Consider the following 15,367-nt stretch of genomic DNA (forward strand, 5'->3'; position numbering starts at 1 on the left):
TAGAAACAGCCGAGCTTCTCAAACATGCACGGTTTATTAGCGCTACCTGCGTAACTAGTCCAATTTATCCCGATCCGTGGCTCTTGATAGGCGAGAAATCGATACATCGGCGGTCGATATACTGATTTGGCGGGTGCTCACAGCGTGAAAAGAAAAGTCAAATTCTCCGACCAATGTTTTTACATCTCTATAGTAAATTATTAGTAACTTCGTCTCATGATTATAGTTCTCAACGCACCTCATAAGTCTTTCTACATCGCCAACGATACACCGTGTTGAGATCTGGAGGACAGAAAACGTGGCGAAACCGGGCTCTACAATATGTCGAAGACTCAGGATATCCTTATCCAAGGCCTCCAGTCTCTTTGAAAAACTGTATGGGCGTGGTGTTTTCAGATAAGGAGGAAGGGGCTGCTGATTCGCGAGACTGGCAGAAAGAAGGCAAAGGACTGAAGTTATTTGGTGGGTTGTGATCCGCGCACTAGCCATGACTCTCCTCAAATCCTGAAGCCAGGCCTCATCTGATTCATCGTCATTACCAAGGTGTTTGAGTGAATCTGAGGCATATCCTAAAAGACTCAGGTAGCTGACGATGCTGTGAAAGGGTAAGTGTCAAAAAGATCTTCCCCCCAAAAAGGGGACATTGGAACCAAGTGCTTACTTCTCAATGCAGCCAATAATAGTATCATATTGGCGCTTGGGGAAGCGACCGCCAATAGGCACCTCCCATTTAAGAAACTCGGAATATGTTCGAAGACTGCTCAGCATGATCATCTGTTTAGAAAACACCTTATTGCGCGCTTTCAACAGTCTTCGTCCCGCCGAAGTCTTTAGCGCGATTTCTCCTTCATCCCCGCGCATGCGTGCAGTCACGGTTTCGTGGATAATCGAATAATAATTAGCAAGGAGATATAGTGAAGCTCCCAAGCTCTTTCGCAGAATAGAGTGTTCAGATATTGGATAGGGGAAGAAAGTCCAAAAGAATGCAACGGCAATGCCGGCGCTAACTACTGCCAAACGGTAAGGGGCAAGAAGGTAAATAGGATAGTACTCCTGTCCATTAGTAGTAACTTTCTCCGGCCCGAGTTTGCGAGCCTGGAACTCATACCCTACTATCAAAGACGTTGTGATAATGGTGATGACTCCTGCAATGCGAAATCGGAAATGCTTCACCGGAATGTAAAAGGCAAACGTAATAAGTATGAAGAAAAAGACTAAGATGCCCGGTGTCTTCTGCCCAGGGATATACCAACAGAGCAGGCTAATGGTCATGCCTAGGACAGTGCCCAAAATACGGAGGACAAAGCCGAAAATGCTTTGTCCTGAAGTTGGGGACATGCTGAGGTTAACCATAATCATAGCCCAGACAAATCGCTGTCTAATAAAAAACTCTTGAGTATCGCGGATGAAGAATACCACGGCAATGGTCATGGTAGCACACGCAACACGAAAGCCGTAGGAGGATTCTGATGAACGAAGCAGTGAAGGGATAACTCGAATTTTATCTCCGATTTTCTGAAAGGTTGTTACTGGTGGTAAATGTTCTGGGTCTTTTCGACTCTTGTATGCCTCACCCAACTGGAGGCTGCTGTTCTGGGAATGCACATCGCCCATTTGATCGTGTTCGTGAGAATCATCGGATTTTAAAAAGCTTTTTGCCCACTTTCGTAGGCGCTTAGAGCCGGGGATAATAAGGTGTGTCTTTGAAAGCTTTCCACTCTCGACTCTCTCCTCCGCAAACTTCACAAAATCAAGGACCATTTGGCCAGTTGAGGACAGAAGCTGCTCCATCTAGAATACAATCAGCACCTAAGAAACCGAACGGGGCGTCAGAACAAACATAGAGAAATAAATAAAGTTGTCGTCGGGCTCGATCTCTGTTCACAGATCCATCGGAAGGCAAATCTTCCATATCTAAATGTGCAGTTGCGGGACGCTCAAAGAAGTCCGGGGGTAGCTTGATGCCTTTATCCTCACTCCATGTTCGCAAGGCAAGTCGTTTGGCGATCTTAAAATCGCCAAGTCTCTTCTCAAAATGGGCCCGAAAGCCCCGGTCTCCGGGAGTGGGAATTGCTGATGCTTCCGGGTCCTCGTTTCTGGAGGAATTCTTGGCTGGTATACTCAATTTCAGGGTCAATGAAACGTGCTGTAGACCCTCATCGATGGTTTGAATCATGGAGACAAATGGGTCGTGGACAGCCCGCATTATCTCATTCCATTCGTGCGCAGCCATGTCCCGAAGGGCACCCGATATGCTTGTCGCGGGGTCAATGGGGTTGTTCCACCTATTGTATTCCGACAGTCGCTCAAAGATATCAACAACAAAGCTGAGGCCGACGACGGGAATCATAGTCTGACGCAGGTGGCGAAAAATTGATTGTAGATCATCAGGGCCGAGTTTACCAAAGGCAATCTCACGCTTCGCGAAAGTAATATCGCCGTTCAATTTACCATGCAGCTCCGTAATTTTTCGAACGGCTTTTCGGATGGTTTCTGCTTCTGAAGTATACACCTTACCGTGCTCATCCATTTTCTCGACCGTGGAGTCATAAGTTGCCGTTCGCCCAAACACTTGTTCACCCTCGAGATTGGCAAAGTAGGCTGTATGGGCCTGGAGAGCAGTGCGTAGGGTAGCAATATAGGCGGCCATCTGTCCAAAGACAATCTGTCTGCAGGAGAGCGGAAAAATGAAAAATGATACGCCAGTGGCAATCCCGAGGCCTATCAAACCAGCTTCAAGCAATTTGCGGACAAACGTTATGGCAGCAGACATACTTGGAAGAACTGGGGCGTAAGAAAATGCGATATTGGCGACAAAGGAATATATGATGACAGGAAATTGGAACTGTTGGTAATGGGCTCGCAACGAATGAATCAAGTAGGTCTGTAGAAACAAGAAGACCCCACAGGTTGCAGAGGCAGATGAGTTATAGGGAAGCCATCCTGTGACTGGGGACGGTGTCTCGTTTGTGCCAGCTGAATTCTGTCGCGCCTTAATGGTTGCAAACATCATCAAGAGGGCCGCAGCAGATGCCACACAGACGGCCAAAATATCAAGAATCATCATTTGGACAAATTTGGCGCGAGGCATTGTCGCAAATCCTAGGACAGAAACAATCGCTATTAAGTAGCCAGAAGTTGTGAAATAGGATGCAACAGAATCCGCTTGATAGCTATGTTCTTGTTAGTTTACTGTTGAGTAGACCTCAGGTGGATCTCTGAGCTGGGGAGTGCGGTCCTTACATGGCCAGGGAGATTGTTGGAGGAATTGCACCCCTACAAGGTGGTTTAGTATTAGTTCCCAGGCCTTTTTAGATATTAACTCACTTGATCATAAGAAGAAATGATGGTCGATCTAAACCGATCGTATTCCAGGCTATTTTCACCTTATTCCACAAGCCCGATCGATTGCCATCTTTTGTATTCGCTCCATTTTCGTCTCCCAGGTCGCCCTGCGAGGGCTTCGCTTGTGGCGAGGTATCCCCCTTTACCATTCTCCGGATTGGGGTCTCTAATATACCCTGCACGTCCCCCGATTCCTCTCAAATGTTGGGAAAAGACAAAAAAAAAAAACCGCCTATGTATAAGTGTTGATAGCTTTTCAACCCCTCATCCACTTCGAGACTGTGGTCACGTGATCAAAAGTCGTACCTGTGGGGGAAAGAAAACATCCATGCGAACTTGCAGAATCGGACCAGGCCCGGGGATTAATATAAGCGAGGGAGGCTGAAGGTGATCAAAACGGGGATGATGGAACCTGGAACTGGGAAGTTTTGACGACTCGCGCGGCCCAACTTTTGGATTATGTGGGCCTTGAAATGGAGCCAATGGCAAAGTGCGAGTTGGGATTTAGAGTGTACCTATAGATGCAGAGAGATTAGCAGTGAAGAATGATTTCCATAGTGTTGATAACCTGGAATGGAGATAAAAAGAGAGAGAAAGGAAGCAATGTACCTCCCGCCATCGAACAGGAAACAGTTGTCGGAAGGATCAAACTGTAGAACATAATTTGTGGGGTTTCCTGTTGGTCATTCCTCGGGTAATAGATACCTATTAACTAGTTAGTTGTATCTCGAATTGGAGCAACATTAGTGATTATATAAAGTTTAGTCAAGAGGGTCAGATCCCTTATCTCACTGATACAGGATTACAGGCTTTCATATAGGAAGGAAAGTAGTAGTAGTAGTAGGAAGAAACAGAAAGTAGACCTATTTTGCGGGGAAAATGTTGGCTTGACGTCAGATCATCTTTAGCGACTCCGTATATTCCTGTTTCTTAGCGTCAATCCTTGGAAACGAATAAGTAGGTAGTGGGATTCAATTAGGACAGAAATTGGACTATCCGTCGTCAGGGACTGGACTGGGAGAACCGTCCAAGTCTCTGAATCCCTGCACCTTAAATCATACCGCAAATTTCAAACGCTCTCTCTCTTTTTTCGCTCTCTCCTTCAACTACCATGAACCAGCGACAATATGTCCTCAACCCCCTTACCAGCAATCAAGGGTCCCCCTGCGGGAGTCCCCAAACGAAAACCAGTCGCTAACCTCGAAAAGACGATAGAACCCCAGACTGCAACAGCAACAGCAGCGACAAGAAGTGGAGGAGGAGGAGGAGGAGGAGGAAGGCAATGGTGGAATATTCAAGAGAACTGGGCCTTATTCTCCACGAAGAAAAAGCGCATTCTTGTTGGTGTCCTCGTTGCGACGACAGTTTGTCTGCTTGCCCTTATTATTGGTCTCGCGGTGGGGTTGACAAAACGTCATGGAAAGGGGTAAGTTGTTTTTCTTCCCCCCCCCCCCTATATCTAGAAAACACCCCTAACAGCAACCTTGAACAACACCAATAAAAAAATAATAACAACAATCACAGCTCTTCGAATCTCCCCCTTCCCACTTCCAATGGTGGCCCGTACCAAGGCGACTTAACATATTATGACCCCGGTCTAGGGTCATGCGGAATCACAAGTACAGACTCCGACATGATCTGCGCCGTGTCGCATGTACTCTTTGATGCGGCATCGACTTCCTCGAATCCGAACAATAATCCGCTCTGTGGGCTGAAATTGAGAATTAAGCGTGGGGATAAGTCGGTGGATGTGAAGATTGTGGATCGTTGTCCTGGTTGCAAAGTGGATGACTTGGATGTTTCTCCTGCGGTGTTCCAGGAACTGGCGGAGTTGGCAGAAGGTCGAGTTGTTGTGGATTGGTCGTGGTTGGAGAAGTCGTCTGTCTCAATGGATTGACTGACTCATGATTTATGATCTTAATTCTTTTTTTGCCGCCTTTTTTTTCTCGAGGTTTTTCAGTTCTTGATTGTATACCTACTTATACCCCCTTTGTGAATTGCGCTGCTGGAATAAATACCTTCTATTTTCTTTTGCCCTACATATATATTGGTTTCTAACCCAGCTCTATGCTAATACTCAGGCCAATCCGGTTCAATTTGCTCTCGCCATGAACGCAACCCTCCCCTGATATCGACCACGACCCTCTGCCCTCCGCGATCGATTCCCAACTCCTTGAGTTTTCGGACCGCAGTCTGAGAGTCGTTTCCAAGCCGACAAACAACATATATCGGTTCGTTCGAATCGGGAGAGCCGATGTGAGGAGGCAGCCAGGCGGGAAGAATGTCTTTCGGAGTTGTTGGCGATCCACTGGCCGATGAAGCGAGAATAGTTGAAATAGGGATGTTGATGCTATTTTCTAAACTACAGATATCAAACTGCACCTTCTCTCTCACGTCGAGGATTGTCGGTGCCTTTTCGGAGGATGGGTGCTTCGCGCGATAGTCTAGGGGTGAAATGCGCTCTTCTGCTGAGAGCAGAGCCTCCGGGGCCACGGTTCCGCAGAAGAAGACATAGTCCATGGATCCCGACTGGACACTATCCAGCGTTACACCGGCTTCGGCAGAGCATACCGCACAATCAGGACGTCGAGAGCGTAACTTGATTGTTCGGAATTGAGGACTAGAATAGGCCGAGAAAATAAGCAGAGACGGAGGGGTGGTAGCATTTGGTCCTTCAGTGGCGGTAAGGACCTTGATCGCTTCCAGCGCCTGCAAGACACCCATTGTTCCGACCACAGGGCCAAGAATCCCACCATCGGCACAGCTCGTGACGCTATTTGCCGGTGGAGGCCTAGGAAACACACAGCGATAACAGGGGCCTCCTGTCTTGTCTCCTGCCGGCCGAGGAGGATTGTTCAATACCATAAGCTGCCCCTCGGTCCGCAAGGCAGAGGCAGACACTAACGTCTTTCCCAAAAGCACTGCCGTATCCGAAATTAGGTATCGCGTTGCCGGGTTGTCTGTACAATCGAGAATCAAGTCGTATTTCTGAAAGATCTCTGGGGCTTCTGGCGGTAGTAGGTGGGTTCGGTGCGCGATGTACGTAGGATGTGGATTCAGCCTAGTAGAAGAAGAAGAAGAAGAAAACAATTAGCACACCATCATTGACAATGGTTTATTTCAATGAACCCAAACTCACTCTCGCAGATACTCAATTGCACTATCGACCTTGAATTTCCCCACATTCTGGCTCTTGTGCAACACCTGACGGTGCAGATTCGAAGACTCAACAGTATCCCCGTCAATGAGACCTATTGTACCGACTCCAGCTCCAGCGAGATACAACGCAGCCGGACACCCCAATCCACCCGCTCCGACAATCAATACTTTCGCAGATCGAAGTTTGAGCTGGCCTGCAACACAACCAAAAACCAATAATTAGCGAAAAGCGCGATATACCCCGCTTGAATTGTTTGCCAACCTTGTAGTCCGAGTTGCGGGACAATCATCTGTCTTCCATAACGCCTATATTCTTCTCCCAGTAACGGCCATTTTCTTGGAAGGTCCCTGTGGTCGGGCACAGCGCTCGCGGGGCCCTGGGTTCGGCTCTTGAGGGCTGCCTCTTCTGCATCTTGGAGCTCACGCTTCAGACCCGCCAGCTGTGCCTCTGTGGCGGCAATCTGACTGCGTAGAGACGTACACTTATTATCTAAATCTTCCATGTGAACCAAAAAGAACCAAAAAACTGTAGCGTGTGAGGGGGAAGAAAGATCTTTGGTCCCACGTCGATGCTCTTATCGGCTCGATTAGAAAATCCCTCGCTAACTGTTTTTGGTAGTAACAAATAACTACCTAAGTATGCCATATTTCAGCACATAAAGAGATGAGTTGAATAAGGTTAATAGATTCTGTTTTTTTTATACACTGACTCAATTGATATCCCTTCAGATTCACCATGCAAAATAATCATAGCGAAATATGCTGATAATCTTCCAAATTGTCCACTACAAGCCTGCCTCGGTGAAAAAAACACCCTAGAGCACGTCCCGGATTTCTGTGCTCGGCTCAATGTATCTATGGAGAGTCTTGCGTGCCAATGTACGTTGTTCAAATGCGTACGCCATGGCGATCAATGTTTCTTCACTCCATTTGGCGCCGAGGAAGCTGATCCCAAGAGGTATGCCAGGTGCTTCCTGAACCAGGTTCGCACGCGAGTTATATCGAACTGCTGTTGCCTTAGGGAATGCACCAAAAGGAACGGTGATGATAGGAGACCCAATGATACCTGGAATGCTTGAAGCCAGGTATGAAGGAAGAATAACCGCATCGAGTTTGTTGCGCGACAGAGCGCCCAACAAACCTCCCTCCTCGCCGAAACGAAGAGCTTGTTGGTACAGGGACCAGAATTCTGGAGAGGTGTTGTTAACTCTGGCAAGAAGTACGAGGTCCCATAGCCCCGTGTCTCGCGATGGGTAATCCTCCAGAGAGCTATGCATGGTAAAGTGTCGGATATCCTCTAGCCTGTACAGATTGTTCAGGTTACTAGATAGTGCCGAAAGGTACCTGGGAAGGCTGCTTAAAAAGTCAGCGGCTACTACGATGCTTGGAGCTTGACTCTGCAGAAAAGCATTGTATGCGGTGAAATTGGCATCTTCGACAATCGTGGCGCCTGCACCTGCGATCAGCGAAATCGCCCTTTCGAACGTCGATATAGTCGGTGTGCGCGGGTTGCCCAAGGTGTTGATAACATTGCGAGGGACTCCAATCCGTTTTCCTTTTAACCCCGACAGAGTGCAGGCCGCAGCATAATCCGGGGGGCTCTTCCCAAATGGCGATGCCAGCGTATAGTTGTCTTTCACATCCACGCCTGCAATAACTTGTAAGAGCATTGCCGCATCTTTGACTGTCCTCGCCATAGGACCAATGGTATCCTGCCGCTCACTAATCGGAATAACCATGTATCTCGACGTAAGACCGACTGTTGGTTTAATACCAACAATGTTGCTCTTCTCTCCTGGTAAGATAATGCTTCCGCTAGTCTGTTATTCTCCCTTCATCAGCACTTGATCTTCGCAGAGCAGCTAAGCGGAAACGACTACCTACTTCCGTCCCAAGAGCCGCTGCGGCAAGCCCTAGGTCCGTAGCCACGCCGCTGCCACTTGAACTGCCACTCGGATCCTGATTAAGATAATAGGCGCCGTACGTTTGGCCTCCCCTCGCATTCCACCCGTTGGAAGAATTCAGAGACCGAAAATTCGCCCACTCCGACAAACTCGTCTTACCAAGGATGATTGCCCCGTTCTCCCTGAGTTTCGTGACAACTGTTGCATCCTCTCGAACCTTTGCCCCAACAAGTGCATACGAGCCAGCTGATAGAATTGCACATTATTAATGAGATTCGACCACAATAGACAAGCCCTTACCTGCTGTCTCCATGCCATCAGATGTACCTATCAGGTCTTTGATAAGGATCGGAAGTCCATGCAGCGGACTAGAGGGCAGACCACATTAAGTACTATACAAATCCTGATGGGTGAATCAGTTAACATACCCGCGGATCCGGCCTTGTTTGCGTTCCTGGTCGAGCTGTTCTGCAATCTCCAAGGCATCTTTGTTAATCTCTAGGACAGCGTTGAGTGCTGAGTTGACTTCAGTGATGCGTGCTATATATGCCTAATAGATGTCAGTATAAAACTTCAGTGATTCCCAAGCGACAAAAATAATCCGAAAGCAAACCAACCTTTACAAGGTCGACACTCTTGAAGCATCCCCGACGCAGACCATCTTGAAGCTCGATGGAGGTCGCATCAATTAAAACCGGAAATGAGCAACGCTGAGGGTGTCGTTTCGATTCAAGAACGCCCATAAATAGCGCCAATAAAAAAGGCCAAAGGCGCCAGTGCGATAGCATGGTTACCTACTAGTAGGTAGAGAGCAGACACGCGAAATCCCAAGACTCCGACGATCATGCAAGGGCAAGGGAACATGCCTTTCGTGGCATATGAAGTTATGGTATTCCAGCCAACTATTTATCAATTTTACGGCAGCGTGCAGCATCAAACGCCTGACTGAGTCTTGACTCAGACAATGGAAGACAGGAGAAGAAGAAGGAGCATCGAAGTCGGAAATTGTTTAATTAAGTCGGTCAACGCTGCTGCTGCATTGGTCCGCTTTACACTCGCTGCTTCTACTCATATCACACCGTCTATTTATGTGCGTGCCTACTATTTTCTAGATCGTTATTCCTTTTCCTAGCATGCAAGGATCTCGTGTAATATTTTACGCGTGGTTTTTTGCTCACTGGGGTTGCGCTCAAAACATACTTAGGCATATACTAGGATTGTGGACACCCCTTCACTCTGCTCTTCTCGGTATACAGCAGACTGGTCTCCGGTTCTGATCTGATTAATGACATACTCCACACTTATGTACGTACTAAACCAGAACTTCTTTGAGGGACTCTGAGACTACAATTAGACTTGCATCGGATTCTTAACTGCTTGATCCACAGTGGGGCAGAGGTAGACACTGTTCTCCGTTTCTGCATCGGTCCAGATGCCACAGATTCAACCTCCAGTCCTCCACTGCCTGACAACTTCTGGGGTTTGGAAGCCGGAGTTGGTTTTATTTTGACCCGCTATGAAGAATCTCTTTCCTTCATGATTGGTCATAACCGGGGGGACGAAAACCACCAAGGAACGCCTTGGTAAGCACTAGGAAAGACGGGGATTCCGATCTAATAACACACGAATCAGGGTGTGCGATGGACTCTTGAAGGCCGGATCATTACTAGATCTGAGATCATGGGGTGAATCTCTCGTTTCTATCAGTGGTCGTTCTGAATGCCATCTACCCTGAGAAGCAACTTCTGGGGGGTTGTCTTTATGCTACTGGATACCTTCACTTCCTCAGGGTGCCCACAGTATTGTGGTTTACCAGGTTCATCTCACGAGGGCCCCTCATAACTCTTGGCCTCATCTCGTAAATTCCGCCACTCCTGCATCCTGACCGTCGTGATCACAAATTCAACCCCCAAGGAATCCTCAAGCGATTGGGCAAAGAACCTTTTATCACATGATGGAGGGCTCTTGCGGCTGAAATGACTCTTCCCTCTTCCATCATCATCAACGCAGGGGGAAGTTCTGATAGCACAAATCCCATTTCGAACCGCCTGGTTTCCCCCTGAACTGCCAACATCGCTCCTAGATGGTACGTACTTATTCCTGTTTTGCCAGCATCAGGAACGCTTGGAAGCTAAGGGAGAGCTAGGATATCCCAAACCTCGAATATCCTTTCCTCGAGGAGGTTCATACGCCAAATGGACCGCCAAAGATTGAGTAGGTCTCACTCACCTCTATCATACATGCATTGCATCCTCTTACACATCGTCCTTGACAATCTTCAGTTTCGTCTTCGTCCATGGGCTGAACCCGTTTTCACGAAATGATCATCCTTTCAAGACCTGGACCCATCAAAATGGCACGTTTTGGCCCCGAGATTACCTTCCTCAGGATGTTCCCCATGCTCGGGTTTTTGTGTATGGTTATAACTCAAGTGTCGCGGATCCCCAAGCAATGTCTACAGCCAGCATCAAAGATCATGCGAATACCTTGCTGAACTTGTTAGATATGGAGCGGAGTCCACTACTTGTAAGCAAATTGACCTCTCAGTTATTCTTGCGGCCACACTGACTCACTCCATTAGAATGCGCGAGCTCCAAAAATCATCTTCATCGGTCATAGCTTGGGAGGTTTAGTCATTAAACAGGTAATCTAAGACTGTTCCCAAAAAAAGGGGCCATCTGTCTAATACTGTTGAATAACAGGCTCTGCTGAATGCACACGAGGACCGGAAATACACGGCCATCCGTACTGATACCTGTGGCCTTGTCTTCTTTGGCACTCCACATCGAGGAGCTAAAGGTGTTGAGCTTGGAAAAATTGCCGCCAAAATCGCCAAATTTGTGGCCAAAGGACATGCAAGTAATGATTTACTCGAGTGCTTGGAACATAATTCTCTCTTCACACGACAGATGTCCAGTCAATTTTCCCACCAGCTCGAGGACTACCACGTTATCAGTTTTGTTGAAGGCAAAGAGGTGTTTATAGCTGGCGCTGGTCCTGCGTCGGTCAGCCATGTGAGTAGCATCCCTCAGCGCTCAGTTAACCTTTTTGCTAAAAAAAAACATTAAGCTTGTAGTCGATGAAGAGTCTGCCATCCTTGGCCTACCTGGACAGCGGGAAACTCGCTTAAAACTAGACGCAGATCACTCGCAAATGTGCAAGGTTGCCAGTCGAGGAGCCATGTACAAATTGATTAAGGGCAATATCAAACAGATTACCGACCGGGTTCTCATCTCCGAGCAAGGATTTATTCCACAACCGTCAACGTCGCCCCATCCAGCTCCTCCTCTTCCCCCTAGAATGCATCTCAATAGCAGTCTCCCGTATCCAGAATCTCGCACACCAGAGCCAGCTGAGGATAAGATCATTGGATCGCTTTATAGTGCTCTGGACAATGACCCAAGATCAATCCAGGTGGCGGAGTACAAGAACAGCTGGAAATGGGATGACGCGAGAAGGTTAGAATATTCTATCTTCCAGGAGCGTCACAGAAGCCTGGGACAGGACCATCAGAGCACACTGCTGTCGGGGTATAGCCTAGCGGAGATTGAGTTCGAGGCCGCACACCTGATAAAGGCAGTGGAATGGGGTCGGTGGGTGTGTAATAATACTCAACGCGTTCTAGGCAAACGACACCAGCTTGCGATGAAAGCAGAGAGTCTCATGGGGGAGATCCTGTGCCAGCAGGGGAGTGCTCAGGAAGGCGAATCCGTATGCGCCAACGTACTTGCACGACAGCAGATGACAATTGGAGAGGATCATATAGATACTCTCGAAACACGTCGACGGCTGGCTGTATCATACGGGTGCCTTGATCGACGACAGGAGGCCATCCAAGCTCTTGTCAAATGCAGTGAAAGCATAGAGCGGCTGTTGGGGAAAAGACACATCAGGAATATCTTAACAATGCTGGAAATAGCCGAGCAGGTCGTCTCGCACCGGTCAGGCAACCCTCAGGAAATCATGGCGAGGCAATACAGCATGGAGCCTGATCATCAAGCGGAAGGGATCTTGGAAATGTACCAGGATCTAAACAACATGCTTGGCCCAGAGCACCCATTAACCATCCGCAGCATGTGGCTTCACGGAGCCATGCAGATGCTTAGTGGCAATGACAACTCTTCCGCCTCGGAAACTCTCCGGCGTGCCCTCGCTCTCGCCGAGGAAAGCTTAGGGCCCGAGCATGTAGAGACGATGAGCATTGTCGCCATACTCGGCCTGATGTACGCATTCAATGGTCAAATGAGCATCTACAACCTGAGCTATCTTACCACTAACAAAAGCTCCAACATTGAGCTGGCGATGCCGTGGTTGCAACGCTATTTGCGCTGGGGGGAATCCCGCATGGGCGCCGCCAGCCCCGACGTCATATCGACCCTCAAGATGATTGCCAATCTATACTTTGGGGCCAGAGACTACCTGCAGGCGCAGCCATATTATGAGCGAATCGTGGAGGCGTATCGTCTATCCAACACCCAGGCGCCGGAACCAATCCAGACGAATCTGCAACTGTGTCGGATGAACACACGGTATCTGAGCCCACGGGCCGTTAGCACAGACATTTCCGGTCTTTTGTCTGCTTTTCGACGACTGTAACATTTCTTTCGATGTAGATGGATGGGTATTTATCAAACTCTTTCAGGCCTACACGTTTTGCCATATTTATGTATATACACATTCCATGTGCTCGAAATTGGGCGTTGATTGGTGGTGATGCCTCCCCGAATAGAAGAAAGGAGAGGAATGAATTAACGTGGCGCCACAATATCCCGTAAAGCACCACGATTGGCTGCGGTTACTACTATACTGTCGCTCAATAAACAGTCCATCGCAAAAAACGAACGCAGGCAGGTCTCTTGCATCCCTTCCAACGACTCACCTGGAGAGTTTTGGCACCTGTAGAAGGATGCATCCTGCCCATCCTACTCTTTTCCAGCGCTTGATATCCTCCCGCTATCATCCTGGGAAGATCCCCTCTCCGGGAAGTGTATCACCTGCTCTAGTAGAGCCCACGCGGGCTTGACGCTCGAGATGTTGGGTTTGGTTTATAGACCGTCCGTCCATTCGTTTACAATTATTGACCTCGGGGCATCCTGGTCTTTCCTGAACTGGAGCTCTTCCCTTACCCCTCGTTTGCACTACCCTATTTAACCCTGTCGTTCGTTCCTGGGGATCCCAAATGACCGCGTGGGACGATTGTCTGCCCCTCTCTCTCACTGCGGCTGCATTCATTTTCATTCCTTCGCAGGAGGTGCATTTGAGTTGAGAACGTTTAAATACTTTCTCTTGAGTGATTTCCGTGCTTTCCCCCCCATGAAGCTGTGGCACGCTCTTTTCCTTATGATGCGCCTTGAACCCCTCGTACACGGGGCAGGGTTATCATCGCACGTGAACCTCTTGTGAGTGATCTCCCCATACAACCAAACCAAGTCAAGGCCTAGTTAAGGCTAACGCACATAACCTCCACCCAGCCTCGGGACTCAAAATGGAGGAAACAACTTCCCCGGGGTCGCTAGACCATTCGGAATGGTCAAACTCGGCCCCGATCTGCTCGAATCCGGGACAGATTCATATGCAGGATACCTGCCCACTGGGGACTTCTCCGGCTTCAGCATGATGCACGAACAAGGAACAGGAGGGGCTCCGAAATACGGGACAGTTGCCCAATTGCCTCTCGTGGGGAACATCACGGACCACCCTCTGGCGAGTATCACGGTGGGTCGTTCCGGTGCCGATCAGGCATCGGTAGGTTACTACAGGGCCCAGACCGCTGAGGGCGTCGTGGTGGAATTAGGTGCCTCTGCCCATGCGGGAATGTATCGATATACCTTTCCGACGAATGAGACTGCCAATGTCTTGATTGATGTTTCGCATGTGCTGCCGTCGTTCAGGGGACAGGGCTTGAGCCAGGGGTACAAGGGTGGTAACTTGACCATCTATGCGGATGGACATTATGAAGGGTATGGCATTTATGATAATTGGTGGAACCGCACGCAGCCTGGGGAGACACGACGACGCAGAGAAGTACTTGATTCGCTCGAGGAACTGGCGAAACCACTGGAACGCCAACCAGACATCGCTAGGGTTCTCTGGGTTCGTTGTTCCCCGAGACGCGAACGGCTTTCTTTCAACCAACCCACTCACCGATGGTGGGTACTGGGGAGACCCATATTACGAAGCGAGCTCGTGGGCGTACTCATGGGGGAGTGTTCACGATATGAAGCAGATGATCGCGATGATGGGCGGTTCGGAGACTGTGCTGGATCGGTTGAACATCATGTTCACGGAGGGAGCGAGTGGCTCCAGCGGGATTATCTTCGATTCCACGAATGAGCCGTAAGTACTAACTACACTTACACCCAGTCGTTCATATATATATAACAGGCCGCAGCTCCGTTTCAGGGGGGCTCGATCCGAACTAACTAGGACTGTAGAATGTTCAACATCCCATACCTTTACAACTACATCGATCGACAAGACCTATCCGTCTCTCAGTCCCGATATATCGCCAAGACATACTATAATGCCGGGGTCTCTGGCCTGCCCGGGAACAGCGATGCGGGTGCCATGCAAACGTGGCTACTCTGGAATATGATAGGACTGTATCCCATCACGGGCCAGACCACGTTCCTGATCCATTCCCCGTGGTTCGATTCTCTCCCCATCCACCTTGGCGGGGGTAAGACACTGCGTATCACGTCGACGGGGGGTGACGGCAATGGTGATTCAAAGATCCATGTGCAGCGTCTACGGGTCAATGGCCGATCCTGGAGGAAGAATTGGTTAACATGGGAAGATATCTTTGCTCATGGTGGAACGATGGAATTCGAGCTTGGGGAGAGTCCAAGTGATTGGTTTACTGGTGAGTTGCCTCCCAGTCCGGCTTCGTAGAAAGAGAGAGAGAGAGAGAGAGAGAGAGAGATGCATATACATACATGTATATAGATTTACCTAGGTAG

The 15,367-nt window shown here is 48.8% G+C and overlaps 6 protein-coding genes across 6 annotated transcripts; 3 read left to right on the top strand and 3 right to left on the bottom strand.

Moving 5' to 3' along the window:
- Positions 1–54: 54 nt before the first annotated feature.
- P175DRAFT_0489760 (uncharacterized protein) lies at positions 55–3,494 on the bottom strand (the record flags this gene model as incomplete). The annotated part of the gene is made up of 6 exons (XM_040895758.1): positions 55–187; positions 239–595; positions 662–1,791; positions 1,841–3,173; positions 3,244–3,276; positions 3,328–3,494. 6 exons carry the CDS (start codon positions 3,492–3,494, stop codon positions 55–57), a joined length of 3,153 nt encoding a protein of 1,050 aa, XP_040756051.1.
- Positions 3,495–4,472: 978 nt separating this feature from the next.
- On the top strand, positions 4,473–5,242 carry P175DRAFT_0430105 (RlpA-like double-psi beta-barrel domain-containing protein; the record flags this gene model as incomplete). The annotated part of the gene is made up of 2 exons (XM_040893407.1): positions 4,473–4,771; positions 4,870–5,242. The coding sequence occupies 2 exons, from the start codon at positions 4,473–4,475 to the stop codon at positions 5,240–5,242; spliced, it is 672 nt and encodes a 223-aa protein (XP_040756052.1).
- Positions 5,243–5,415: 173 nt separating this feature from the next.
- Positions 5,416–7,007, bottom strand: P175DRAFT_0489762 (HesA/MoeB/ThiF family protein; the record flags this gene model as incomplete). Its single annotated transcript, XM_040895759.1, has 3 exons — positions 5,416–6,406; positions 6,485–6,698; positions 6,767–7,007. 3 exons carry the CDS (start codon positions 7,005–7,007, stop codon positions 5,416–5,418), a joined length of 1,446 nt encoding a protein of 481 aa, XP_040756053.1.
- Positions 7,008–7,295: 288 nt separating this feature from the next.
- P175DRAFT_0450439 (putative amidase) lies at positions 7,296–9,647 on the bottom strand. The gene is made up of 5 exons (XM_040894464.1): positions 9,026–9,647; positions 8,837–8,958; positions 8,709–8,776; positions 8,389–8,654; positions 7,296–8,324 (listed from the first exon to the last, which is right to left on the bottom strand). Exons 1-5 carry the CDS (start codon positions 9,194–9,196, stop codon positions 7,320–7,322), a joined length of 1,632 nt encoding a protein of 543 aa, XP_040756054.1. The 5' UTR covers positions 9,197–9,647; the 3' UTR covers positions 7,296–7,319.
- An 809-nt stretch (positions 9,648–10,456) lies between these two features.
- P175DRAFT_0497772 (LipA and NB-ARC domain protein) lies at positions 10,457–13,222 on the top strand. The gene is made up of 6 exons (XM_040896349.1): positions 10,457–10,494; positions 10,555–10,622; positions 10,691–10,934; positions 10,990–11,052; positions 11,111–11,422; positions 11,478–13,222. The coding sequence occupies exons 1-6, from the start codon at positions 10,492–10,494 to the stop codon at positions 13,002–13,004; spliced, it is 2,217 nt and encodes a 738-aa protein (XP_040756055.1). The 5' UTR covers positions 10,457–10,491; the 3' UTR covers positions 13,005–13,222.
- A 499-nt stretch (positions 13,223–13,721) lies between these two features.
- On the top strand, positions 13,722–15,367 carry P175DRAFT_0489765 (alpha-1,2-mannosidase family protein; the record flags this gene model as incomplete). The annotated part of the gene is made up of 5 exons (XM_040895760.1): positions 13,722–13,807; positions 13,880–14,368; positions 14,406–14,744; positions 14,843–15,270; positions 15,354–15,367. 5 exons carry the CDS (start codon positions 13,722–13,724, stop codon positions 15,365–15,367), a joined length of 1,356 nt encoding a protein of 451 aa, XP_040756056.1.

Source organism: Aspergillus ochraceoroseus (genome assembly GCF_002846915.1).
Source record: "Aspergillus ochraceoroseus IBT 24754 chromosome Unknown P175scaffold_1, whole genome shotgun sequence".
In the NCBI taxonomy this organism is placed as follows: domain Eukaryota; kingdom Fungi; phylum Ascomycota; class Eurotiomycetes; order Eurotiales; family Aspergillaceae; genus Aspergillus; species Aspergillus ochraceoroseus.